Source organism: Podarcis bocagei, assembly GCF_964188305.1.
Source record: "Podarcis bocagei genome assembly, chromosome: 2".
Classification (NCBI taxonomy): Eukaryota; Metazoa; Chordata; class Lepidosauria; order Squamata; family Lacertidae; genus Podarcis; species Podarcis bocagei.
In genome coordinates this window covers 48,314,231-48,340,972 of record NC_138126.1, presented here as the reverse complement: position 1 = coordinate 48,340,972, position 26,742 = coordinate 48,314,231, and the positions used below count along the sequence as shown (strand labels likewise).

The 26,742-nt window shown below is 43.2% G+C and overlaps 1 protein-coding gene across 5 annotated transcripts in view; it reads left to right on the top strand.

Moving 5' to 3' along the window:
• Positions 1–25,060, top strand: part of FLNB (filamin B) — a 96,198-nt gene extending 71,138 nt beyond the window's left edge. For 2 of the 5 annotated variants that reach the window (XM_081183912.1, XM_081183914.1), the window contains 21 exons: positions 273–396; positions 1,093–1,249; positions 2,466–2,655; positions 3,970–4,217; positions 4,866–4,943; positions 5,564–5,666; positions 7,009–7,149; positions 9,156–9,284; positions 10,064–10,237; positions 10,710–10,868; positions 11,498–11,701; positions 12,131–12,283; positions 12,981–13,103; positions 15,867–16,133; positions 16,364–16,501; positions 16,594–16,709; positions 19,206–19,338; positions 20,566–20,742; positions 22,036–22,254; positions 22,455–22,658; positions 23,416–25,060. In XM_081183912.1, coding sequence (XP_081040038.1) covers positions 273–396; positions 1,093–1,249; positions 2,466–2,655; positions 3,970–4,217; positions 4,866–4,943; positions 5,564–5,666; positions 7,009–7,149; positions 9,156–9,284; positions 10,064–10,237; positions 10,710–10,868; positions 11,498–11,701; positions 12,131–12,283; positions 12,981–13,103; positions 15,867–16,133; positions 16,364–16,501; positions 16,594–16,709; positions 19,206–19,338; positions 20,566–20,742; positions 22,036–22,254; positions 22,455–22,658; positions 23,416–23,603 — 3,425 coding nt within the window. In that variant the 3' untranslated portion in view covers positions 23,604–25,060. Of the gene's footprint in view, positions 1–272; positions 397–1,092; positions 1,250–2,465; positions 2,656–3,969; positions 4,218–4,865; positions 4,944–5,563; positions 5,667–7,008; positions 7,150–9,155; positions 9,285–10,063; positions 10,238–10,709; positions 10,869–11,497; positions 11,702–12,130; positions 12,284–12,980; positions 13,104–14,051; positions 14,522–15,866; positions 16,134–16,363; positions 16,502–16,593; positions 16,710–19,205; positions 19,339–20,565; positions 20,743–22,035; positions 22,255–22,454; positions 22,659–23,415 lie in introns of those variants that run through there. The other 3 variants (XM_081183913.1, XM_081183915.1, XM_081183916.1) reach the window with 2 other exon arrangements.
• The last annotated feature ends 1,682 nt before the right edge of the window (positions 25,061–26,742 follow it).

The window sequence follows — 26,742 nt, the reverse complement described above, 5'->3', positions numbered from 1 at the left end:
GCTTACAGCCATTGGAGTTGAGCCAGCCAAGGAACTGCTAGTGATTTCACCTCTCTCTAATTGATGAGGTCACAGACTGGGAATGATAGGAATAAATTGGCTTATCTGAACAGACCACAAAGCAGATGTCTCTGCAGATTTCTTGCAAAGCTTTAAATCAGCATTGTGTGTGTGTGTCGGTGCTCAAAGCGGCAAAAATTGCTTGTGTGTCATTGAGGCCTTTGATGAGAAGGTGGCCAAAGGAATTGAAATGTGGTCTTTTTACTATTTAGGCTTGGCAGAACCCGTAAATGTAGTTGACAATGGTGATGGCACCCATACAGTGGCCTACACACCTACGAAAGAAGGTCCCTACACAGTTGCAGTAAAATATGCAGATGAAGAGATTCCTCGCAGGTAAGAGTGGGGTGCAGGAAACAAAGCTTATTGTGCAAACTGCAATGCTGTTGGCTGGCCTCCAAATTTGAGGTGGGTTGCATTGTTGTTCATGAGCTTAGTCTTTGCACTTAGTTTTGGTAAAGAGGCTTCAAAGAAATGCTTCTACAGCAAGGACTTGGTTCCTCCTGGTGGTTGCCAGAGAGGGGGAAGAGGCTACAAAGTGCTGTGCATTTCCTTGAACTGTAGAATCTAGCAAACATTCTGTAACTAGCCCAGTGTTTGCTTCTGCCAAGGACCAGCTTGTTTATTTATGTGCTGCTATTATTGCTTGAATGCCAAAATAGGCTTCTGAGAAGATTTACAAACCACCAAAACGAGTTACACAAGCATTAAAATGCAAGTGCCCATCGCTGAAAGGCACAACGAAACAACACAGCAATTAAAAACAGGGGTCAAAAGATCTCTAGGGAATGCCTGCGTAAACAGGTATGTCTGTCCCACTCTCTTCCCCAAATGTCTAGTAGGTTTGTACGTATAGTAATGAGTGGTTCCCTAACTCCTACATCAAAAAGGTTCAGTGACTAATCCAGTGTCTGGCCTTCAACAGTAATCTCATACCTTTGTTTAACCTTCAGAAATACTTTCTTCATGCCGGTGAGGCACCTGCTTACATGATCTTCATTGCTGAAATATGTCGCTCTGTTCTTTCAACAGCCCATTCAAAGTTAAGGTGCTTCCAACATACGATGCCAGTAAAGTGACGGCAAGTGGGCCAGGGCTAAGCTCCCATGGGGTTCCTGCCAGCATGCCCACCGAGTTTGCTGTTGATGCTAGAGATGCAGGCCAAGGACTTCTCTCAGTGCATGTGACTGTAAGATACAATTTCTTCCTACTGTTGACCATTTAACACAGGAGCTGAATCTTCACACGCTGAACTCAAAGACCCCTGGTATTTTGAGTAGGAGAACTAGAATGTTTCCTTCTGATGCACTGCTGAGCATCACTGGGGGTTCAACAGGGCAGGCCTCCGTTCAGCAGTGCCCTTAAAGCTTTCCTTTAAAAGTATCAGTGGGCAAACTTCACTCTCTTTATATATCACCCAAATTTAGCAAGGCTACTGTGTGCTGACTATTTCTAGGCAAAGCTTGTGGCTCCTAATAGATAGAGGATGTCCTGGACATAGTACAGTGCTTTTTGGTGTGAACTATTCCTAGCCTTTTCAGATCCCCATAAACTAGGCCAGTCTGCAGTTTTCACCATGAATGAACATAGACAAGGTTTTGTGGAAGGGCCAGTACATACTTCAGAGGTAATCATAGCTGTTCTGGGCTCTGTTTCAAGGCAGCTTTGTCATGAGCATTTGCAAAGACAAACCTTGGTTTCGAGGGATGCTAGTTAACCCCCACAGTCCATTAAAGCAAACAAGTATGTATTAGCCAGAATAATGCATGGTGTCCCACTCCCCTGTCTAATAAGCAGTGCTATGAAAACTTGTTATAAAAATATAATGGAAGAGTAGAGCTTGCATTCTACCCAGAGGACCTTTGACTTGCAGCTATTAGTCAAAAACTGCACAGATACAACACCTAAAAGCTGTCTGGTGACATGATATGCAATAGTCTTGCATTAGACTGCTGTTTCAGTATAAACCTAGATCATTCTTAATGAAGCAGAAACAGGTTAACAAAAATGACTGCTTCCAGTGTAACATGGAAAGTGTTTGCATTACCCACAGAAGAAAGCCAATTGTACATTGCTCATCCAAAGCCTGTGATATTTCTTGCAGGATCCAGGCAATGTGGATATTTACTGCCAAATCTTGTCCTAAGGATTTTTTTCTTGTCACAATATTGGCTTTTACAGGCAGCAACAAATCACATTTGTTTGAACTTCCATGTCAACCTCAAACTGCCCTTTGATTGCTTAAATACCAGGTCCCCTTGAAAATAAAAAACAGCATGTTATAGAAACTGTCAAGTTCAGGGTAGATGTAAACCTGAACGTCTGCTGTTTTTAGAGCTTACGCTCTGCGTCTTCTTTGTGATTGAGGCTTTCTTGCTGATTGTGGCTTCGCTTCTGGCATTCAGGACCAAGAAGGCAAACCAAAGAGGGTTGATGTCCAAGACAACCAAGATGGCACTTATGCAGTGACTTACCTCCCTGACAAGACTGGTCGCTACTCAGTTGGCATTAAATACGGTGGGGACGATATCCCCCTTTCTCCATACCGAATCCGTGTGTCACCAGCAGGAGATGCTAGCAAGTGTCAGGCAACAGGTAAATTCGTTCTGTTTTCTCACTGTAAGCAAGTGTTTTATAAGAGTCAGGCAAGCTATGCAAACTGCTTTCCTAAAAGCCTATGCACAGATACATTGAAGTGAAATGGGCTACCTGCCCTATATGATCACCGCACATACTTAAACAGTAACTTTTAAAATCTGCATTTGTGCCAAGATAGCATTTTGATGTACAGCCTTTAAACAAACAAAATGCCTTGCACTAGGTCTGACCTTTGGTTCATCTAGCTTAGTTTTGCCTTAAACTGACTGGCAGTGGTTTCATGTAAAGGGCCTTCTCAGCCCTACCTGGAGCTCTTCTGCATGCAAAGCAGATGCTCTACCACTGAGCTGCACCCCTTCACCATGCACAGTGATTCCCCTTGGTGATTGCAGCTTGATGCAAGAATAAGTTGAGCCCAAAGGTCTGCTGCAGAATTAGTTCAAAGTGGAGCCTGTGGCCAGATGCCAACCGTGGGCCCCCAATAGGCATCTTTCAAGCACAAAGAATGTGGAAGTGTTGGTAAGCATGCCAGTCTCTTAGGAAAGCATCCATTACAGCCTGCAGCAAAGCTCTAATGCTAGAGCCTAGGGTTGACTGCAGGGAAAGACCATGTTTGCATCAAAGGAGTGACTGCACTGTTGCCTTGATCCACAGTGGTTCATTTCTGGTAGGGTGTATGTCGTGACATCTTCTGGTTGTTTAAAGGCATTAAGGGGGCACAGTGGGCTTCAAGGGAAAGAGCAGCTGTCTCTGCTGTGATAACCACCTACTTCTTTTCACACTTCCCACCTTACAACCAGCAACCTGTCGTTTGAAAGCTGACACAAGGATCATGCTTTCTGCATGAATAAAGCTTTGTGTTGCTCATGCAGATGGCAAATCGTGCAGGGCTCCTTTAAAGTTAAGCCAAACTACTTTAGTGTTCACAAACTTACAGACCTCTCCTTATCAAAGTATGCTGTGGTACCCTGATAAAAATTCTCATCTGTAAAACATTGCTGTTTTGTGTGAAAAATGCTTTTGATGTGTTACGAGTGCCAGATAAAGGAGAAATGGATCTGAAGGTGCAAATGAATCTCTTCCCCACTTCATCCACCTCCACACGCACCCAGGGGAGCCTTGCGCAACAGCTGGGCTGGTTTGCAAAGGTTTCATGACGAAAGCCTGGTTTAGGCTTGCTTGTCTGCAGAAGTTTGGATTAACTTGCTGTGTGTTTCATAATGCAGGTGTCCAAAAGGAAACTGCACAGGACTTTCTTGGCATAAGATATGAGAATCTGCTCTGATGCTTACCATACCATTTATCTCGTAGGTCCTGGCATTGCAGACACAGTGAAGTCAGGAGAGGAAGTTGGCTTTGTGGTTGATGCTAAATCTGCAGGCAAGGGCAAAGTGACGTGCACTGTCCTGACACCAGAGGGTACAGAAGTCGAAGCAGAGGTCATTGAAAACGAGGATGGAACATACGACATCTATTATACAGCTGCTAAACCAGGAACCTATGTAATTCATGTCCGCTTCGGTGGAGTGGACATTCCAAACAGCCCCTTCACTGTCATGGTAAGATGCCTGGCTTTTGGTTTTGAAACCCTTTGCGTGAACTTAAGAGTAGACTGATAAGTAGTGAGCACGTTAGCTTTAATAAGTCACATGAAGTTTGACACACAGTCGTTTGCAGCCTGTTAGTCCAAACCTTATCAAGAGTAATGAGAAGAAAGTTCTGTTGAGTTCAGTAGGACAAACTCACAGGTAAGTGGAGCTAGGATTGCAGCCTAAATTAGCATTTGGCGTGAGCTGAGTGTTTTGCCTATGTGGTTCTTGTGGACAAAGCAGTGTTTTTTTCGGCTATGAGAAATACTACCTCACAAAACCCTAGTGTCGGATGCCATTCTTCTGTTCAGATGTGCTGTTGTACCACTTTCCCCCTTGTTCAGGGCTCTTCGCCGTTGTGGTCCCAGCTAGTTGGGAACTGTGAGCAAGAAGTCAGCCCAACACCGAATGAAGTTCCGTCCCAAAGGGCTTTGGGGCACATTCTCGTTTCATGTGGAAGAGAGGGAAGGTGGCTAGCTTGGAAGTGCCATGGAACCCTTGCATTCTGCTTCTGGTGTAGCTGGTGTAACTTAACTTTCTTAAGTTGCGATGTTTTTTATATGCTCTATGAATGAAGAGGGTTTTTAAAACTATACCTTGCCTTTTGCCACTAACTAGGCTACAGATGCAGATGAAGTTGCAGTGTTGTCTCAGGAGCCACTAAATGCAGCATGTCCCCCTGGATTCCATCCCTGGGTACCTAGTTTTGTTTTTTTACACTGTCTTCCGTGTTCCATGCAAGAGTTGACATCCTGCCTCTTGGGTCTGTTTAAGCTTGCTTTCTTGTCATATCTTACTGGTGATCAAAAAGCTACTATGGGGCAACTTGGGTTTGATTCAGAACCTTCCTTCATATATATATATATTTAACAACTCTTAACATCATAATCATTTTAAACGGTGCAACTGTGGTACTTTGTCCTTAGGGAGCTATTTTCTTCTTGACTTCAGATGGTGAACGGCTTCTTCCTAGAGTATTGTCACTGACCATGTTGCTCTGGCTTTATGTTTTGGTTTCTCTTCTGCTCTAAAAAAACCCACAACTTTCTTCCAGACCATAGCCAGCTTCAGTGTTCCTTTGGACGGAGCTATCCTTGCATCTTTTACTCTTCCATTTTGTATGTTTTTAAAACTCTCTTCTGAATGTTTTTCGCATTAAACAATGAATGGGAGCAAAGCTTTGTGTGGTGGTCAACAGTCGGCAGTTGAGTGGTGTCTTCATTCTGGATGCAACTGTCTGGACTGACCAAAAATAGCTAAGCAAACTGTTTTGTGCTAGAACTCCTAAAATGACAATAACTTTTTCTCCACAATAGGTCACAGAAGAAGCTTATGTTCCTGATGGTGACATGAATGGTCTTGGGTTTAAGCCCTTTGATATGGTCATTCCTTTCGCAGTAAGAAAAGGAGAAATAACTGGTAAACAAGCTTTCAGCACACAGTTGATGACCCTCTTTAAAGCAGTGATGAGGACCCTGTGGCCTGCCAGATGTTGGGCTCTTAACTCCCACAGTCCCTGACTGGTTGGGGCTGATGTAGGTTAGAGGCAACATCTGGAGAGCCACAGAGTCTCCATCCCTTAGTTAATGTCAAGGAAAATGCCTTGCCCCCACCTGTCTTTTGGGTGCCCCTTGCATGGCTCAGTGGTTTAGCTTTGTAATACATTGTAATAGAAGCATAGCTTTCACCCTGCAATATAATCCTTCAAAAAGATTGCGCTATTGTTTGACCTTAGCAGAGCTGGGAGGAGATAAAAATGAAGCTCTCCTAGAGTAGCCGTGATTGTCCTGTCCTTGTTCCCCGCTGCGCAAGTCTATTTAATCTGCTCTTAAGCATCATCCAGCTCTTCATTGGGGCCTTCGGTTATTATTTCTTATTATTATTTATTGAATTTCTATATTGCCCTTCATCCGAGGATCATGGAGCGGTTCACAATATAAAAACCCAAAAATACATAACAATTATCATTATTGTTATTTATTGAATCTGTATACCACCCTTCATCCATAGATCTCAGGGCTGTTCACAACAAAAACAAGAAAAAGCCTTGCACAAAATGCTAAAACCAAAGCGCCTGAAAATAATATCCCACCCCTACACTGTTAAAAAGGCCATAGATTGTTTAATTTGCCAAAGGTCTGGTTGAAGAGGAACATTTTTGCCTGGTGCCTAAAGGTGTTACAATGAAGGTACCAGGCAAACCTCCCTGGGGAGAGCATTCCACCAAGTGGGAAGCCACTGCAGAAAAGACCTTTCTCATGTTCTCCAGCTCTCTTATGGAGGAGACACAGAGGAGGGCCTTTGATCATGATTGCAAGGTCCGGGTAGGTTCATATGGGGAAAGGCTGTCCTTGAGGTATTGCGGTTCTGAGCTTGAAAACAGTCAGCTTTGGCAGGCCATGGCAAACTCTAGAGAGAGTTGTAGATGCCACCAGGCCCTGATGGCTTTATGGATTTTGTCTGTCTAAGCCAACCTTCAAGGACACGACTTGTGTTAAAGAATATTAGCGTGTTATACTCTGGTCATTATAAGAAGAATAAATGGATCTCCAAACCTTAATGCAGGAGAATTTTTGGAATGCTTTCAAAGAAATGCAGGGAAACCTTTGCACCTTTGTATAACCCCCCCCCCTCTGTTTATATGAGTGAAAGGGGGGGGGGGCAATACCGTGTGGATTTGAGTTTGAAAACATTAAAACACATGGCTTTGCTTTTTAAAGTATTTTGCAGTTTGAATTCAGTTTGAGCCTTGTGTTTTCAGGGGAAGTTCACATGCCCTCGGGGAAGACTGCACCAGCAGATATTGTTGATAACAAGGATGGCACTGTAACCGTCAGCTATGCCCCTGTTGAGGTTGGATTGCATGAAATGCATATCAAATACATGGGCAGTCATATTCCAGGTGAGTGCCAGCTGATCTCAAATCAGCGCTACGTTATAAGAACTCAGCTGTTGTTGATTTGCTGCATTTGCCGTTGTTGAGGGCTTCATTTATTCACACTTTTTCTTCAGTTGTGGACACTTCAGTCCTATGAGTTGCCTTGGTCTAGGGTTGTATTGCATGCCTCGTATGGCGATGGCAGCTGAGTGAAGGCAGGAGGAATTCTTAGTGGGTTTACAGCCTGTGCCAGACTTAAAACAGATTTGGCTTTTGTGGACAGAGTTTTGTGGCCTTACTTTTGCAGTTAGCTTGGAACTTATAATTAACTTATTTTAGTGAGGAGGTACTACAACTAGAATTGAGAAAAAGTTTTGAAATGCATGTGTAAAATATTAGGCCTCCTTTGCTTAAACTATAATCTGTGGAAAGGATCAAGCTATAAAGAGCTCAGCCCAATTTCCTAGTGAAGTACTTACGCTGCCAGTTTTGACTGCCTGCGCCACTTTTGCTGGCTGACTCGCATGCATCGTTTTCATTGAGAAGTTGTAAAAATGAAATCTGAATACAATCCATCTGGCCTCCCCCCCTCCCCCGCCTCCTCTCTTAAGCCAACACTATTAGCTAGCTTAAGGTTTACTACTTGGCAAGAATTTTCAATTAATTTTATCTGGGAAAATGGACAAATCCCTGGTAGTTCAGCTTTTGCATACATATTCTCCTGGCTTACTGGTATTGATACAACCAAGAATTCTGCATGGATATTTTTCCTCTTTGGCATGCTGGTGCTTCGGGGGTCACACTCGGTGCCTTTCCGCACCTGTAGTGCCGCTGCTCAAATAATTTCTATTACATCACTTAGAGTTTTGTGACTAAGCAGCTTTCTAAATAAATAAAACAGAAAGAGGTGGATGTCCTGTTCCATGCTACCTGTGTGTACAGCTCCCTATCTACTCTTGGAAGTGGCATTGCAGGTTTCTGCCCATGTCAAAAGGGGCTTTTTGTTCCTTGAACTGGGGCACATCCAGACAAACTGGAGCCGGCTCATAGCTTTTGGGGACAGGGACATGTTCAGCTATTTCAGCTTTGAAGCCTGTGGCAGAGCTAGAAATAGAAGCGCCAGTTAAGTCCCAGCCACAAGAACAGTCTGCATAAATCTGGACTTTTTTTTATTATAAAAAAAAAATAGCATTGGCTTTTTTATGTGCTCCGTGATGACTGGCTTAGTGAACCTCTGGCAAACTCAAACTTCACTGGCAGCAACCAGTTGATAAATTTGTAAGGAATAGGATCCTTTACATGGGCATGACTGAGGACCTGCTTTTTGCTTGCTGGTAGAAAGCAACTGCATGGGATGGTTGGAGTCCCTGCTGTGTGGATGTATAAGCTGGGAGGTGTAAGGCAAATTCCTGTGGGAGACTTTGATGGAGGGCTGGGTGCTGCATATGTTCATTATTTGCAGTACTAGGCTTTCTAGAGTGCTCTAGTACACTTTGGGGCAGTGAATAAATGTGAAACCTAAATGGAAACTAGTGAAACACTGAAATCAGAGGAGGATAAAGTTACTGGAACTGAGCAGAAGGCTTGAAAACTTTCCTAAATGCTCATGATTGACAGTGGATCTTGCATTTAATTTCTTGCAAGGCTCTCCAGCATCAGAGGCATCATGCCTCCATATATGAATGGCTGGACAACTGCAGCACAAGAGAGCGATTGCCTCCATGTCCTCCTGCTTGTGGGTTTCCTAGATAAGCATCTGGTTAGCCACTGTGGCCAATGGATGCTGGAGTAGATAGATCTTGGTCTTATATAGCAGGGGTCTTAATACATAGCATTCTCTGTCATACGGAAGGGAATATAGGGAGGGACTGAAAATAAACACTGTGTGTGCAAGCTTAAGACGTATTAAATTGCTGAGTAAACACACAAATTTATATTCGTTCTCTTTGGAGAGATGTACAAAAAGATGTTGAAATAATTTAAATATCCTATCTCAAGTGTGTTTATGCATAGTTTTTCAACCTTTGCAGAGAGCCCTCTACAGTTCTATGTGAACTACCCCAACAGTGGAAATGTAACTGCTTATGGACCTGGCCTTGTCTATGGTGTAGCAAACAAGCCAGCAACCTTTACCATAGTCACAGAAGATGCTGGTGAGGGTAAGTGGTCTATTCCGTAGTCTCTGAAGAATTTACTTGACATGAATCCTGTCTGATTTTTGGTGGAATATTTAACTTCCATGTAAGCATGCCCCAAAATTTAAATTCTGAGGCGGATGCTATAATCAGACTTCATAGAGGTTGAATAGAAATAATTCATCATTTTCTTCATTTCCCCAGTAACTTTAGGGATCCATAAATATACCAGTGCATGGTTCAACATAGCATCACTAACAGATTGTACTTCTGAAGCATTTTGCAGATTACATGATGTGTTACAACTGTCCCATCTAACATTATGATGACCCTAATGATGGGTTAGGCTGAGAGCTACCCAAAGCCACGAAGTGAGCTTTATGGCTGAGCTTGGATGTGTACCTGCAAGTCCAAATACAATTCTGGACACTGAACCCTCCTTTAGGAGAAATGTAGATGTTTCTGTATAGAGCCATAGACTTGGGACACAGGGTCTTTCTGCCCTTGTAGTCCAACCGCTTGTTTGCAGCTGAAATTCAGAGCTGATTAGTCAGTTTGACACAGACTTAATTCCCTTAATTCAAAGTTGCTTGCTTTCACTCCCCATAAAACATTTTTGAAACTTGTATGTGACAAATGAGATCTTCAGAGGGCTAGCCATGATGCTCCGTCCAAGCAGGGCCCCCCACATCTGGAACTGAAACTTGGTTCTTAATCGAAGTTCACTGATTTTTATTTCAGACAATGTCTTGAAAAATGTAAGTTTGAGAATTCTTGTGGCACTTTTTTCTCCAACGTGACAGGTGGCTTGGACCTAGCAATTGAAGGTCCCTCCAAGGCAGAGATCAGTTGTATTGATAACAAGGATGGCACTTGCACCGTGACTTACTTGCCAACTCTTCCAGGAAACTACAGTATATTAGTCAAATACAATGACAAACACATCCCAGGAAGCCCATTCACTGCCAAAATCACAGGTACGAGGAGCACTTGAAACAGCTACGATGGGCCTAAAAGCTTTGTGTTTGCAATCCGTTGCATTTAGTATAAATGTACATAAAGAAAAGACTTGCCTTTAACACTCATACTCTACACAGACTCCAAACGGAGAACTGACAACTTGTTTTTAGCCATGTGATGAAGTCATGTTGTGTTTAGCTGGCTTTTGCCCAGTAATTTAGTATGAACTGCAGAAACAAAAGGTTCCCTGCAATAACTTCTGAGCTGTCAAGTGTTGTCCAGTTACTGTCCACTAGAGTCCTGGTTTCGTGGAGCATAAATTTGCATTTGTAAGCAGCATACATGTCTTCTGATTCTCATCGATGTTTTCTCTGTAAATTTAAGTGGAAAGGCATTTGGATGGTTTGCCCAGAATGTTAAGATCCAGTAATGTTAATATCTAGTGGTGTTTTAATCCAAAGTCCTAATGGGAAATTTTCCTTCTTAAAGATGACAATAGGAAGCAATCTCAAGTTAAACTGGGCTCTGCTGCTGACTTCCTGTTAGACATTAATGAGACTGATCTTAGCCTCTTGACAGCCAGTATTAAAGCCCCGTCTGGCCGAGATGAACCTTGTCTTCTGAAAAGGCTACCCAATAACCACATTGGTAAGTCTTAATCATCTTCTAGGGAGGCTGCTGTATTGGTTGTGTGGTGCTGGCAGGGTGGTCTTGGGGAAGCTTGTGAGCCTGTGCCACAATTGGAAACGAATAATACTTTTAATTTGTGGGTAGAGTGGGATTTTGATGCCACAAATAATATTTAATGCCAGCTATCTTCCAGGGACGCGGGTGGCACTGGGGGTTAAACCACAGAGCCTAGGACTAGCCGATCAGAAGGTTTGAATCCCCGTGACGGGGTGAGCTCCCGCTGCTCGGTTCCTTCTCCTGCCAACCTAGCAGTTCGAAAGCACGTCAAAGTGCAAGTAGATAAATAGGTACCGCTCCGGCAGGAAGGTAAACGGTGTTTCCGTGCTCTGCTCTGATTCGCCAGATGCAGCTTAGTCATGCTGGCCACATGACCCGGAAGCTGTACGCCGGCTCCCTCGGCCAATAAAGCGAGATGAGCGCCGCAACCCCAGAGTCGGCCACGACTGGACCTAATGGTCAGGGGTCCCTTTACCTTTACCTATCTTCCAGTTCTGTATTGTGATTTGACAGTGTGTGTGGAGGGAGGGGGGCAAAAAGATAAAGTGGGAAGTTACAAATTTGTCTCGCTGCTAACCTCTGTCTGGCAGGTATCTCATTCATTCCACGGGAGGTGGGAGAGCACCTGGTCAGTATTATGAAGAATGGGAGCCATGTCCCCAACAGTCCCGTGTCCATTATGGTGGTCCAGTCTGAGATTGGTGATGCGAGCAGAGCAAGGGTTTCTGGACGTGGCTTAGTCGAAGGACGCACGTTTGAAATGTGTGACTTCATTGTAGATACAAGAGATGCAGGTCAGTACTGGGATTCCTGGGCTGCCAGAGGGTATTGAAGGGATGCCTGGGGCTGCGGGTTGCCCACCTGTGATGTGGTTGATCTGTTGTTCTGAGTCTCAGTTGTCCGACCATCACAGCAACTGAGCAGAGCAAAATTGCCTCTGACTTGTAAATTGTGGTTGCCATGATGTAGAACAGGTTTGTATGCTCTGTCAATTTGCTAATTTATATAGGTTAAAACTCACAGCTCTATACCACAAGCAGCATATCAAGCAAAATCCCATATGTGACCATGAGCTGAAACAGCTGGCTCACTTGTAATGGTTAATATACAATTAATATACTGCAAAAGACTGCAATATGTAAAGCCGTCCATCAAGATTTAGGCAGTGCTCATTGGAGCTCTTCACAACCGCTTGCACTCATCCCAGCTGCTTTCTTTTCTAGGTTATGGTGGGATATCGTTGGCAGTTGAAGGACCTAGCAAAGTAGATATCCAGACAGAAGATCTAGAGGATGGAACTTGCAGAGTTTCATACTTTCCAACTGTACCTGGTGTCTACATAGTATCTACTAAGTTTGCTGATGAGCACATCCCAGGTAAGAGAAAAGGAGCCTACGTAAGCGAGCCATTGCTGGTCCACTTCCCCATCAGCGCTGACCTCTTGTAATAAGTGCAGAGTCTATAGGACACTATCTAGGCTTCCCACCAGGGCCTTCATGTTCTGAAAATGCATGAAGAAGCTTGACTGCTAAATTTTGGAAGGCAGGATAATAAACCTCTTGCGCACCTTGAAGGTGCTTTTGTTTGAGGGGTTGTCTCCTGCTGCAGTGTAACACTTATCTCTTTGTTACTCAAACTAGAATATTGGTTTGGTACAGGTGACTGTCAGCGTACATGGGGGTTGCATTCTAGGGTGTAGCTTGCAAAGCCAAAATCACATATAGTCAAAATACATTGGGGTCATAGGTGGGTGGAATTGCCAAAGCCTTTTTTTCCCTGGACACCTGTCCCGCCTTTAATTTGTTTAAAATTCGTAAAGCTGAATGTGTGTAAATAGCAAGTTAATCTGTGTAGGAAGATGGGGCTTCCTTGATGGTCATCGCTGATAAGTCTCATGCTTAATGTGCTTAGTTAACAATACAGTGGTCCAGCCTTCCTCAGTGGGAAATAATTCTAGGATGGTAGTGGAAATAACTATTAGTAGATGATATGTCACTTTATTGCCTGTGAAAGTCTTTATGCTTCCTGTACTGATAGATGGAACTCAATGTTGTTTGTCTCTACTAACTACAGGGAGCCCATTTACTGTGAAAATCAGTGGTGAAGGAAGGGTGAAGGAAAGCATTACACGTACTCGGCGGGCTCCTTCTGTGGCCACGGTTGGAAGCTTGTGTGATCTTAACTTAAAAATTCCAGGTAAGTTAGTTCTACTAATACATTTACTGTTTTGGAAACCATAAACCAATAAGTCATTGAATCTTCTGGGCATTCTTTGCAATCAGATTTAAAAATGGAATGTTATCCAAATACTTCTAGAGATCAGGGAAGGCATTCTTATTTAGATCGGGGCTTTGCATGGTAGGACTCACACCCATTTCTTCCTAGGCCCCATGAAGCGGCAGTGGCATTTAAATTTTGCTTTCCAGCACATCACCCACTGACTCAGTTCTAATAACAAGTGACCTGGTTCACATGTAATGCTAAGCCAAACCTGGACTTAAGGTGAATGCACAGGCTATTCAAAATGATATCATTATTTTTGCCTCTTAGACCTTCCTCCTGCTGCTATTCTACCTGAGTCTAAGCCACAATTTGACTTAGCACATGGCTGAACCCAGATTTGTTTTATTAACCAAGGTTTTTTCCTGGTTTCACAGTTTATGGTTTGTCTAGAGGAAACAAACCATGAGCTTGAGTTTGGGCTACATGTTAAGCCAAACCATGGCTTAACTCACTGTAGCACAGCAGTACTGGATGAAGAACAATATGCCCGAAATTTCTGTTCTGGGAATTCATGCTATGTGTGAAGTACGGGTGTTAGGATGATCTCAGAAGGTTGTACTTGAGTCACTGTAATGCTTGAGTTACCTTCAGCCGTGTTTTTGGAAGGGTAGGAGCGCAGTTGCTGCTATAGAGATCTGTATCATGTGGATCTAACTAGGGGAGACACATAAAATAATTGGCTGGTTAAAGAATAAATGCTATCCTGCTCATAGAATGCACTAATATACAGAATATATTCAGCATGCCGCTTCAGTTTAATACGTATTCTGACGTCTGTTTCTGTCTCTTTCTCTGCTGCTCTAATCAATCTTGGTCTTCCTGTCTTCTGTTCCTTTCTTTCCCCCTATTGCCTTCTCATAGTTACATGGTTCCAAATGGCTATATGTCTGGAGAGATTGTCCCGTGTTTCACACCAGTTCATTCCCACTTTCCTGTGTGTTGAGCAGAAGGAAAACTGCCAGACTCAATTGAGGGAATCTTGGTGTCCTAGTTTCACAAAAAAATCAGCCAACATCAGACAACAATGTTTCCAATCAATCCTTCTATGGGATCTACAGATGTATTACATACCTGGCTCCTTAGGGGTAGTGGGTACGTTGTAGTACTGAGGTTGTTCTATAACTGCATTACATACTTCAATAAAATTTGCTTTAAGGCGCAATGCATGGCAAGTAAGCAGCAAAAGTATTTGTTACGAAGACCTGTAACAAACCCTCAGTCAGTAATGGAGTTTGCGGCCCTCCAGATATTGTTGAATTCCAATTCCTATCAGTTCTCAGAATGGGTGGTGTTCACTGCACTAAACCCAACTCTGTTCCCATATAAAATTAGTTTCTTTCTTGCTTCCTTTCTCCTTTCCTTTCCTTTCCTTTCCTTTCCTTTCCTTTCCTTTCCTTTCCTTTCCTTTCTGAGAACTTCAAAGAATCTTAAGCACAACCCCTCCTGGACATATTTGTCTGTACCTTGGTAGATTTGATCTGCTCTGTTGTGGGGGGAGTCTATTATGCCTGCAAATTCCGTCCTCTTCTGTCAACAGGAAAAGGTCGGGGTTTTTTTTTACTTCCCAGTAGTTATTGGTGTGGGGGATGAAGTGGACTTAAGTTGGGTGATTCAATTCTTGATTCATTTGTCAAGTGCTTCAGAAAGCGGCAGACTGCTTTCTGAATTGAGAGATTCTCTTGTTTGACGCGGGTGGCGCTGTGGGTAAAAGCCTCAGCGCCTAGGGCTTGCCGATCGAAAGGTCGGCGGTTCGAATCCCCGCGGCGGGGTGCGCTCCCGCTGCTCGGTCCCAGCGCCTGCCAACTTAGCAGTTCGAAAGCACCCCTGGGTGCAAGTAGATAAATAGGTACCGCTTACCAGCGGGAAGGTAAACGGCGTTCCGTGTGCTGCGCTGGCTCGCCAGATGCAGCTTTGTCACGCTGGCCACGTGACCCGGAAGTGTCTCCGGACAGCGCTGGCCCACGGCCTATAGAGTGAGATGGGCGCACAAACCCCAGAGTCTGTCAAGACTGGCCCGTTCGGGCAGGGGTACCTTTACCTTATAGCTTCAAAAATGGATGGTGGGGACTCAAAGAGCAATGTATTGATTTCTCATTACCAGCTGCAAGCTCTCTTAACTCTGCTTTCTGCAGTCAATGGAGACACCATGACTTGGTTGTCAAGGGTGGTGGGTGACAAAATAATTGGATTTGTGAAGATTCTTGGTTTTTGAGCTGAACTGATAAGTATGTGCTCGTCCCTTATATATATCTGACACTCTGCATGCACAGGTGAATGCTTGGTATGCACTCACTTAATTGTCAGTTATGATTTGCTAGTTGTAGTTCTGGGAAGTTGAGTTCCATCAGGTTCCCAGCAAATGTCTGCAGGTAAAAGTGTTTTGGTGTAAGATCTGTAGATGAATGTGCACTCAAGGGCCACTTTGCATGTAATGTTTGAGGGCATTTCAAACATCTGAAAGCAGCTGCCTTTGGAACTTCCAATAGATCCCAAGAACCTCAGTTGTATAGTCAACTAAACTTGGTGACAGGGTTTCCTATGGGGAAGGTTTCAAAACAACTGAAATACTGGGGAGCTCTGCCCTCGTACACTGGGCATTGCGTGACAGAGTAAGATGTTTAGAAACCGAATCTCCCTTCTCCCCATTAATGGTCAGCTCCTTTCCCTTTTTTTTAGAAATCGACATTGGTGACATGTCAGCTCGGGTCACTAGCCCATCTGGGAGAATGACAGATGCAGAAATAGTAGAGCATGATAAAAACACATACTGTGTCCGCTTTGTACCACAAGAAATGGGGGTCCATAATGTTGATGTGAAATACAGAGGACAGCATGTGCCAGGCAGTCCATTCCAGTTTACCGTTGGGCCGCTTGGTGAAGGAGGGGCCAATAAGGTCAGAGCTGGCGGTCCAGGACTTGAAAGAGCAGAGGCAGGCATCCCAGGTAAGACCTTCACTAAATTTCATCTGAATACATGGGCATGGGTCTAAGGGCCTTGCAGTGAGAGGGGACTATAGCTGTAATCTTGGAACAGGGTGCTTACACCTTGTAACACTAGAGCACATTTCTGGAAGCCTAGTGACCCTGCCTTGTGTTGCAGAGCCCCATATCACAAAGGGATTGGAGGGTCACTTGCCTGCTTCTAATTCCTGCTTGTTTGTTGTTGTTAACAGCTGAGTTCAGCATCTGGACAAGGGAAGCTGGAGCTGGAGGTCTTTCCATTGCAGTAGAAGGACCAAGTAAGGCAGAAATTGCTTTTGAAGACCATAAAGATGGATCGTGTGGTGTATCATACACTGCTCAAGAGCCTGGTATGGATATCTTAAGCATTAGCAAGTTGAAATGAAGCAAAACACCACAAAAACAATTCCTCCTTGCTTAGCAAAGTTCTTATTTCTTCCAGGTAACTACGAGGTGTCCATCAAATTCAACGATGAGCATATTCCGGAAAGCCCTTACCTGGTTCCTGTGATTGCTCCTTCCGATGATGCTCGTAGGCTCACTGTTATGAGCCTTCAGGTGAGACATAAGGAAGCATCTCCCATAGCCTACCACAAGCTGATACCATCCTTGTGCTCAAGCTCCTTAAAATTATTACTTGCTCACTAGCTACACTTCTTCAGAGGAAATCCCTTGGCAAGCATGTAGGCCTTCCAAGTTAGGAAACAGCATCTGAAAAGGGGTGACTCTTTCCTAGTGCTATTCAGCTAAGGAACAACTATGGCCTCCATTCTCCCCGCACAGTGGCACTAAGCAGTTCTATAAACCTTGCTGTTAATTTTCTCACAAGGTTTGTCTGTGTGTGACAGCATTCAGCAATGAAGCAATACTAAGTGGGGTAAGTTGGCTTGCATGATGGCATGCTGACAAGGCAGTTAGGCTAACATGCAACATTTCTGCTTGGCGTATGCTCCCAGAATGCACATGGTTGAACAAATGAGGCTCTGGGGTGAGCACAGAGCAGTAATTCACACATGTGCAGATGTTGCAAAACCACAAGCTTGTACTTTAAAGGATTCTTAAACAGCAGCCAAAGTCTGAGTGGATTCCAGACTTCTAGTGGCTTGAGTTTGTACATAGTCCTGACTTTTTCGTGGTGTGCATCTAGCAACATTTTTAAGTGACTGTCTTTAATCTAAAATAAGAAGCCTGGAAGTTTCAGATTGAGCGTCATCCAGCCCATGATGTGTAGATTTGCTGCAGCTTGAGGCAGCAGTATTGGTTAAATTGCACTGCTTTTCAGAACTATGGTTTTATAGACTGACATTTGGTGTAACTTTCTAGCCAGAGCTGAACTTAAAACAAGGAGTTACAAGGACGATAATTAGCTGCTGTGGTACTGATGTTTTTCTTGTGTTTCATTTAAAGACTCTTGACAGAATGTGTGGTGTCAGCTGACTTAAACCCTGAAGAGGGAAATAAAACTGATATTATTATTTTTTTTGGGGGGGGGAGGAGTAATCTTTTTACAAAAGATGTCTTTTGGCACTCCATAAAAAACTTCCTTGGTGTATTTTAGCTGCCTGTCTCAGTTTATTTCTCTCTTGAGGATAAAACTGTTAAGTTGAAATTAAGGTAAGCTCTGCACTGAAAGCAAAAGCGCAGCATTCCAGCGACCCTCCCCCCCCCCCGATGGAACTTCAATTTTCCAGTGGTTGGGGGCGGGAATCACACATGCATAACACCAGGAGACTGTTTTTTTGTATGTGTGGTGACCGCTACTGGGGAGCAGGTGTGCATTGATATATACTTTTGGTCCCACCTTTGCTGGCATGTTAACAGAAATCTCCAAAACGTTGTATTTGTTGGCATGGGGTGGAACATGCTTTGCTTAATCAGAAAGCTCCAGGCTTAATTGTCGGTGCAATATGGAAATTTGTTTTTGGCAGCATATTAATGAGTTAGCTACACAATTAGGAAAAGAGATTTCAAGTGATTTTGGGAGTATGGCAAAGCAAATTCAGCCCAGACAACCATAAAGATTTGGGCAGCGCAAGCATTTTGTTTTAAAGCTAATGCATTTGATGATTTTGGGGCTGGCATCCTACATTTGTAGCAAAATGATGACCTTGCATACTTATAGTCAGACCAGAAAAAAGTGTGTGGGTAGACAAACTTAACCAAGCCCACACTTTGGGAATGTATTGTACTGCTGTTGAGGAATATAATTATTTGATAATAATAATAATAATAATAATAATAATAATAATAATAATAATAATAATAATAATATAATTTTATTTATACCCTGCCCTCCCTGGCCAGAACCAGGATCAGGGCGGCTAACACCAATCAAAATTACAATAAAACATAATGGGGGGGGGAACAGTTAATTAAAATACGGGTTAAAATACCATTTAAAATGCTGCCTCATTTTAGTAGTAGCCCATAAATCAAAACTATAAGGGGAGGGACACATAAGGGTCAGACTGAGTCCAAACCAAAGGCCAGGCGGAACAGCTCTGTCTTGCAGGCCCTGCGGAAAGATGTCAAGTCCTGCAGGGCTCTAGTCTCTTGTGACAGAGCGTTCCACCAAGTCGGGGCCAGTACTGAAAAGGCCCTGGCCCTAGTTGAGACAAATCTTGCGGCTCAGGACCTCTAAAGTGTTGTTATTTGTGGACCTTAAGCTCCTCTGCGGGGCATACCAGGAGAAAAGATCACATCACTTAGTGGTATCTGGAACCCTCAGAACTAGGAAGTTAAAAATAAAAAATATTCCCAGTTGAGAAGAGCATAACATATAGCAGGGTTAGGGGTGCTTGTGTCCTTGTCAGACACATTTTTGTAAATAGTGAGACTGATAACGTTTTTCCACGGCCATAACTTCTGTGATGCAATAACTTTACATTTGCAAATGTGGTACAGGGCTACCATGTGTCAAATATTGGTTCTGTGTTAGACAAAATATGCAAAGCTGCTGCTATATTTCGGAGACAGTAAAGGACCGAACTGTTATATATTCCTTGCAAGCCAAATGTCAATATGTATGTGAGGATCTTACTATTGCGTTGTTAGGAGTCTGGGTTGAAGGTTAACCAGCCAGCATCCTTCGCTATAAGGCTTAACGGGGCAAAGGGCAAGATTGACGCTAAAGTGCATAGCCCAATTGGAGCTGTAGAAGAATGCCATGTTTCTGAACTGGAGCAAGGTAAGGATGTGTCGTAAACTTGGTACTCAAAACTGCTTTAAATATGTAAACAGTCAAAATGGTTGTAAGAATTAAACAGGAGGTGGCCATTTCAGTTCATGCCAGTATAGAAACATGTTCAACAGTGATTGGGTGCTTATTGTACAAAGGACTGTGTTCCACAAAGGAGTTTAGTACTACTTCCTTGGTGGTAAAAGGAAAAAAGGAAGTACTGAACAAAATACTTCCGCATAACCCATTTTAAGGCTAATTGGCACGTGCACTTTACCACAACCCCAGTTGTTGTTTGTTTGTGCAGAGAGGAAGTCCTCCTGTGAACAGAGGTGTGCATGAGGTTGCAAGTGCTAATAGCTCACTTGAATGGCTGCATGTGCATCTTTCTGCATAGTAGAGAGATTGCTTCACAACTTTTAGCCGAATTGTGGACCAAGGAAAAGTTATAATCCTACATAGGGCAGGTACATGTAGATCAGGCTTCCTCAGCCTCGGCCCTCCAGATGTTTTGAGACTACAGTTCCCATCATCCCTGACCACTGGTCCTGTTAGCTAGGGATCATGGGAGTTTGTAGGCCAAAAACATCTGGAGGGCCGAGGTTGAGAAAGCCTGCTGCAGATATTTCAACTCTAGCTACCTGAAATGGCTTCTGTCTTTCCATCCTGCCCTATACATTTTCGTTAACTCTTTCTCCCTTCATCCTTCACTTTTGAAAATACACGGCATACCTGTAGGCTGATTCCAACAGGGTCTCATCTGATGCTGGTGCCAATTTGTTTAAATTGGCCTTACATTTTTGATAGCCATTTCTAGCTACTTTTAACCATGTAGATCTACCATTCTAGTATTCTATGTTTCCCAGACAGTTTTCAGACTAGCCACTGATTAAAAGGAACAAGCTATACTCAATTGTGCTATAATTATAATATTTGCTCTTGAATAAAGAATTGCAGTTTTCTGCCAGTGCAAGCGGATAACCATTTTGCAGCATGCTGGTGGTTAAAGCAATAAGAACGGGTTTTAAAGTGACAGCTCCAACTCCTATGCATGTTCTCCCCATGAGGATTGCATTTCAGAGGCTTTGCTTCTCCTCAGGCATGTTCCATGTGCCACCATCCCATGGCCCAGGCATGGCAGTCATAGAAATAGTCATAGAAATGCTGTGTGCTCTGCTTTTTAACATCAAGTTCTCAACCTACATTTATGATGATTTGCCTGTACATGTATTGCAGATAAATACGCTGTTCGGTTCATCCCTCGTGAAAACGGCATTCATTCTATTGATGTGAAGTTCAACGGTAGCCATGTGGTAGGCAGTCCTTTTAAAGTTAGAGTCGGGGAACCAGGTCAAGCAGATAGCCCAGCTCTTGTCACCGCCTACGGGCCAGGCCTTGAGAGTGGCGTAACAGGTGAGAGGTTTCCTCTGTCTGCCTTAGAATTCTGAAAAATAGGGTGGTCTTGACCCAGAGATTGCCTTTGTCTCATTAGCTAACACTCTTCTCTCCGATGTGCACAGTTGGGCTATACCTTTTATAGGCTCAGCCAATATGTTTCAAAATGGGTGGTGGTCTCGGTTCATTTCAGTTAAACAGGGAAAAGCTAATATTCAAGAAAATGCAGAAATGGATGCTGAACTGATTTGAACAATTCAGTTTATCAGTTTATCACACTGTCGCATCATTCCTGACCATTGGTCATGTTGGCTGGGGTTGTTGGGAGTTCCACAACATCAGTTGGGGGGGGGGGGACACAGGCTCTCCATCTCTGACCTGTGTAGTTTTCAGTGGGTCACATGGGAGTAGTGCCTGTTTATATCTCCTGAGGCCCTTGAAGGGAGAAATTAACTGAAATTCGATAGATGAGTTTGATGAAATTTGACAGATGAGTACCAGTAACATACCCATTCGCCAGGGTTGATGCTTAACATTTTGGGTTGGGTCCTTGCTATTGATCAAGCCGTAATGGATTCCACACAGCCAAACATTACTTACTGATGGTCTGGCTGCACTTAGGACTCAGCTATACAACTGCAAATAAAACATTTTAAGTGTAACACTAGATGGTAATGGTGACCCTTTTGGAAAATTAAATGTATTTTAAAAAACGCTTTAAAGGAAAGCATTTTCAGAACGTTTTATATGTGTGTAGATTCCACCTTAGAAGAAGCATTCATCAGTCGTTCTGGGTTTTGTTTTGCTTTTTGCTTGTCTTCGCACACTTGCCCAGGCACCCCCAACCTTTGGCCCTCCAAGTTTTTTGGACTACAATTCCCATCATCCCTGACCACTGGTCCTGTTAGCTAGGGATCATGGGAGTTGTAGGCCAAAGCATCTGGAGGGCCACAGGTTGGGGGTACCTGCACTTGCCTGTGCAGCAGAATGGGAAAGTGTGAAATTTGTGATCGCAAGGCATCAAAGAAAGGGCTGCTTTTATTAGGAGGTGGGACAAGTTTTTTCTAAATCTTTTGGAGTATTTGCTTTTTTGATGGATTAGTGGTCGTGACTCACTTTGGGTATTTCTTGAGAAAGTGGTCTTTTTTATTATTATTTAAAAAAATACACAATTTGCAATGGCAGATTGTTGCAGGATGGGAGGCTGTATCCATGACATATACTTGGCAAACAAGATTGCTGCATGAAAGTGTGATGTGACAAATGGTTAGTCTTGGAACCCATGCTTCCTATTTCTCCTTTGCTTTCCAGGATTACAATCGGCATTTACCATAGACACCACCAAAGCAGGTCCTGGAACCCTTGCTGTTACAATCGAGGGGCCGTCAAAGGTGAAAATGGATTGTCAAGAAGCTCTGGAGGGCTACCATGTAATGTACACACCTATGGCCCCAGGGAACTACTTAATTGGAATTAAATACGGAGGGCCCAATCACATAGCCGGCAGCCCTTTCAAAGCAAAAGTGACAGGTAAGACTCATGAGCCAGTATTACCTACCTGGTTGTGTTCTCAGCGGGAGGGTGGGTGCAGAGAGATGGACTTTCCCAAGGTGGCACAGTGTCTTTGACTTGACTGGCATCTAGTTGACGGTAGCCATTGAGCTCTTTCACTTAGCAGCAGGGGTACTGCCACACTGTTTAAACTGTGCTCTGGTTATCTTGCTCTGTAGGCCAGCGGCTGGTTAGCCCAGGTGTGTCCAATGAAACATCCTCCATCATGGTGGAATCTGTGACCAGGTCAACAACGGATACGTGCTATAGTGCCATTCCCAGATCTTCATCTGATGCAAGCAGAGTGATCTCCACGGGAGCAGGGCTCTCTAGAGCTTTCGTGGGCCAGAACAACACATTTTCTGTCGACTGCAGCAAAGCTGGTAACTTCCTTTTTTAAAAAAATAATAAATGTGGGTTTCTATTACTGGTCCAGTGACCAAAGACCTGAGCTTCTCCACCTTCTAAGTGTCCACTAAATCTTTAGTGCCGCTTTCGCCCCAGAGAAAAGTATTCAGTTGCCATTGGCAGTGGAATGTTGGATCTCCCACCGCTTTACAAAGCGTTTAAGAGCATCTAAAGCAGGCTTTCCCAAACTTGGGTCTCCCATCTGTTTTTGGACTACAACTCCCATCTTCCCTAGCTAGCAGGTCAGGGACGATGGGATTTGTAGGCCAAAAACAACTGGAGAGGCATGTTTGGGAAAGCCTGATCGAAAGATGAACTTCTAAGAAAAGAACAAGAATTATTTGTCTTGCACAGGAGTCAGCAAGGTTTACTTGATGAATTTTGCCTAGTGCTTTTTCTCTGCAGAAATACCTTGCCCTGCAAATAGCATTATCGTCCATGAGCAGCATGCTGTTAAAGACTACTGACCGTAATGGCTGTGTTCCACTGTGGGAGGCAGTATGTCTCTGGACCCAAGTATGGGACTCTCAAATGGGGAAAGTGCTGTGAATTCAGATTCTGCATCCCAACTTCCCATAGGCACCTGTTTGGCAGAAACAGGGCGCTGGGTTAAGTGAGCCTTTGGCCTGGTCTAGCAAGGCTCTTAACTTTGCGTCTGATTGGTAAAGTAAAGCTTGATTGGAGCTGTTTGAATTTGGGGATGTGGTAGTAATGCTCTTCATTCTGCCTTAGGTTCAAATATGTTGTTAGTTGGTGTCCATGGACCTACAACTCCTTGTGAAGAAGTATCTGTGAAACACCTTGGGAACCAACAGTACGGTGTAAAGTACGTCGTCAAGGAGAAGGGTGACTATATTCTAGCTGTGAAGTGGGGTGAAGAACACATTCCTGGAAGCCCCTTCCACGTTACAGTTCCCTAAGTTCGTATTGTTTCAAAACATTCAGCTCTGTTCAAGTGAAATCCGAACAATTCAATACTGTGAGCATTCCTGTGAGAAATAGAGTATACCTTCATGTATACAGAACACATTTTTTAATGCACCCCCAACTTAAATTCTGCAACTTTTTAAAAGTGTTCTATTTGTCTTAAGCATCCCTCCTATACAAATGTAAACCAATGTACCTTTCGGATCGATATGCAATCATGTAACAAGGTCACTATCCTTTTTGTGGATTTTAGAATTTACATGTTAAACTGGAATTTGTGTTTGATAATTGGGTAGCTTAAACTACTGACTTTTGATGGACATTTTTTAGACTGGAAACTTTTTAAATTTAGCTGTAGAAAATCACTTTGGCTATTGCCAGTTAAAGTTCTTCTGTAAAGAAAATGAGGTAAAACTGGTACTTACTGTGCCTTTTGTATACTTGATTTTTTTTAAAAAAAACGTAACATTGAAAACTCTCAAGCGTTACAGCTAAACACTAAAACACCATAACAGAAAGCTTGGCTGTTTACATTAGCAGAAAATGAAAACTGCAAGGGGTATCAAACTGTTCCTGGACGTCTTTGCCTCTTTTGCTGTGTACAGTTACGATGCTAGCTTACTTTAACCATGATTGTTGTGATTGACAGGATGCCAAATCAGCTGATATTCTGCCACAGGTGCATTTTGCTGACACACAGTAGGTGCAACATGCAGGAACTCAGTTTCTCCCAAGCTTGTTTCTGCATTCAGTGTAAAATTCATGCTTGTGCAACTCACACGTTGGCTATGCTAGAAAGACGTTTATCTCCAGCACACGAGGCTCTTAGTTGAGTAACAAAAAGTAGCTTCTGACTTGCTCATCGTGTCCCTGATCATGATGATGTGAAAACTAGCCTAGTCAGTCAGACAATATTAAGTGTACCTCTGAATGTTTCTGCTAATGATGCGAGTTTATTGAGCCTGTTCATGCACAAAGTGTTTATCCCCTTCATTGTTTTGGGATAAGGGAATGAGCACATGGCCGTTCCAGATTTCAAAAGACATTCCAGGTATGCAACTAATGGTTACTACAAAACTCCTGTGGCTTTTAGCAGATTCTCTCTTTCTCAAAGAGCTTTAAATGTGCCTAATGGAAGAAGAGACTTGATGGAAATTTGTTCCCTCTCTTTAGAGAAAGATTTCTACTTGGTCAGCTTTATTTTTGTAGTATATCAGTGCACTAAGTCTGAGCACAGCTTCTTGGAGGAGGAGCTAGAGTAACAAGACATCCCTTTTTCTTTTTTTTTACTGTGCTGTGTGCCTTAATGTGAAATGCTCACTACATTGTAAACTATAAGGAAAAGCAGAATAAACTGGAATAATTGCAAGATTGTAATATTGTATCCCATAACTTATTAAAAACCATGAATGTTGGCTTCATGAAATAAAATGTGCATGTTAAAAACAAACTCAGGTGGGCTGCTAAGTATTTTTGTTTTGTTTTGCCATGACTCATGTCTGTCTAAATGGACTAACTTGTATCGTACCTGCATCAAATGTCATTCCTGCTGGTGGTCGAAATAGCATAAGGCAACAAAGTGCCTTACAATAGTACGGAGATCTTGAACATGGACCATAATTGGCAATGGTAAAAGCAGATGTGGTCTTTAGTTCATCATGCATGATTTTAAACACACAGGCTCCCTAGCTCTTAAGACTGTCTCTGTGGCTGAGTTAGGTATGCTCTGTCTTTTCCACAGATTTTTACACTAAATATTCTAGGTCTTGTGCTGTGAAAACAAGCTAGCCCTTGGTCAAGTATTTAGCTCTTAAGCCTCCTACTTGTTTGCATGGCTCTGCCGAAGTCTACCCCAATCCCTAAAATCATTTGGTTCTTGCCATGCCATTGAAAGGCACTCTGAAGATCTGAATTTTGGGGAGGGGTTGTAGTTCAGTGGTAGAGTATACACTTTACATTCAGAGGAACCCAGGTTCAACTCCGGGCTTCTCCAGATAAAGACCACGTAGCAAATTATGTAAAATGTTATTTTTTTTCCAGAGCTGCTGTCAGTTGACCGTAGCCAGCTTTCCCCTAACCCAGTGCCTTCCTGTTTTTGGGGACTACCAACTTATATGCACCCCAGTTATCATGGCCAATGGTTGGGATGGTGGGAGCTGGTAATACAAAACATTGGGAGGGCACCAGGTTGAAAAAGTCTGATCTGTGTTGACATGGAAGCAGCTCATCAGCATTTTAGTCAGGAGTTTTTCCAACCTGCTCTGGAAATGCCAGGAATGGAACCCAAGATTTCTGCTTGCATAGAATGCACCCTTCTTCTGAGCTATGGGTGATGGACAGTGTATGTGGAATTTATCAGTCTTTGTAACTAGCGCTACCATCGAACCAGAAGTAATGGTTGCTGTTTTTGTTTTGTTTGCAATGTTCTTTTTTCGGTGCTAATATTCTCCCACTGTGGCCCTAGCTTAAAAGGGCTGTGCCATGTTTTCTAATAGATGTCAGATTCTCACATCTGTGGGCAGTTAATAGCTAGAGCAACATACAAAAGCTTTCACTGTTTTCCATGCCACTCCTAGGCACACACCACAGTTTCAAAGTTCAGTGTTATGAATTTGTTCAGAATATTCTCTCTCCTCTTTATATTAGTTTACTCACTAGGTACTCTTTGAAACTTGGGTGGAGGCCTGGCATTTGAATCTTATAATTTATGGCTTAACTCCAGAGGTCTAAAACTTTCCCATTTCTTTATGGGTGTGGTAGTTCTTGCATTGCGATGAAAGCATTAGAGGAGGAAACCAAATGGCTGGCATGGAGTTCATCTCTATACAGCTGCCTTACCCATCTCTCGGCTACAAATGCTTTTGATTCTGTTATTTTAAGATGCCTTGCTTTTAAAGGGCCACTGCTCAAATTAAGACTACGGGACAAGAAAGATAGAGGGAGTACCTTTGCATGCATTTTAATTTCCTCTCTGTAGCTGTGTGCTATATACATTTCTCTGAAAAAGATTTATCCCCCTACTGTGCTACCTTTCAGCTATCACTATGACTACTGCATTGTAAGGCAGGGGGCTTTTAAGAAGGTGTTTGAATTCTTTGTGTAACACACAGAGAGCCAGTCAAAACTTGCCTG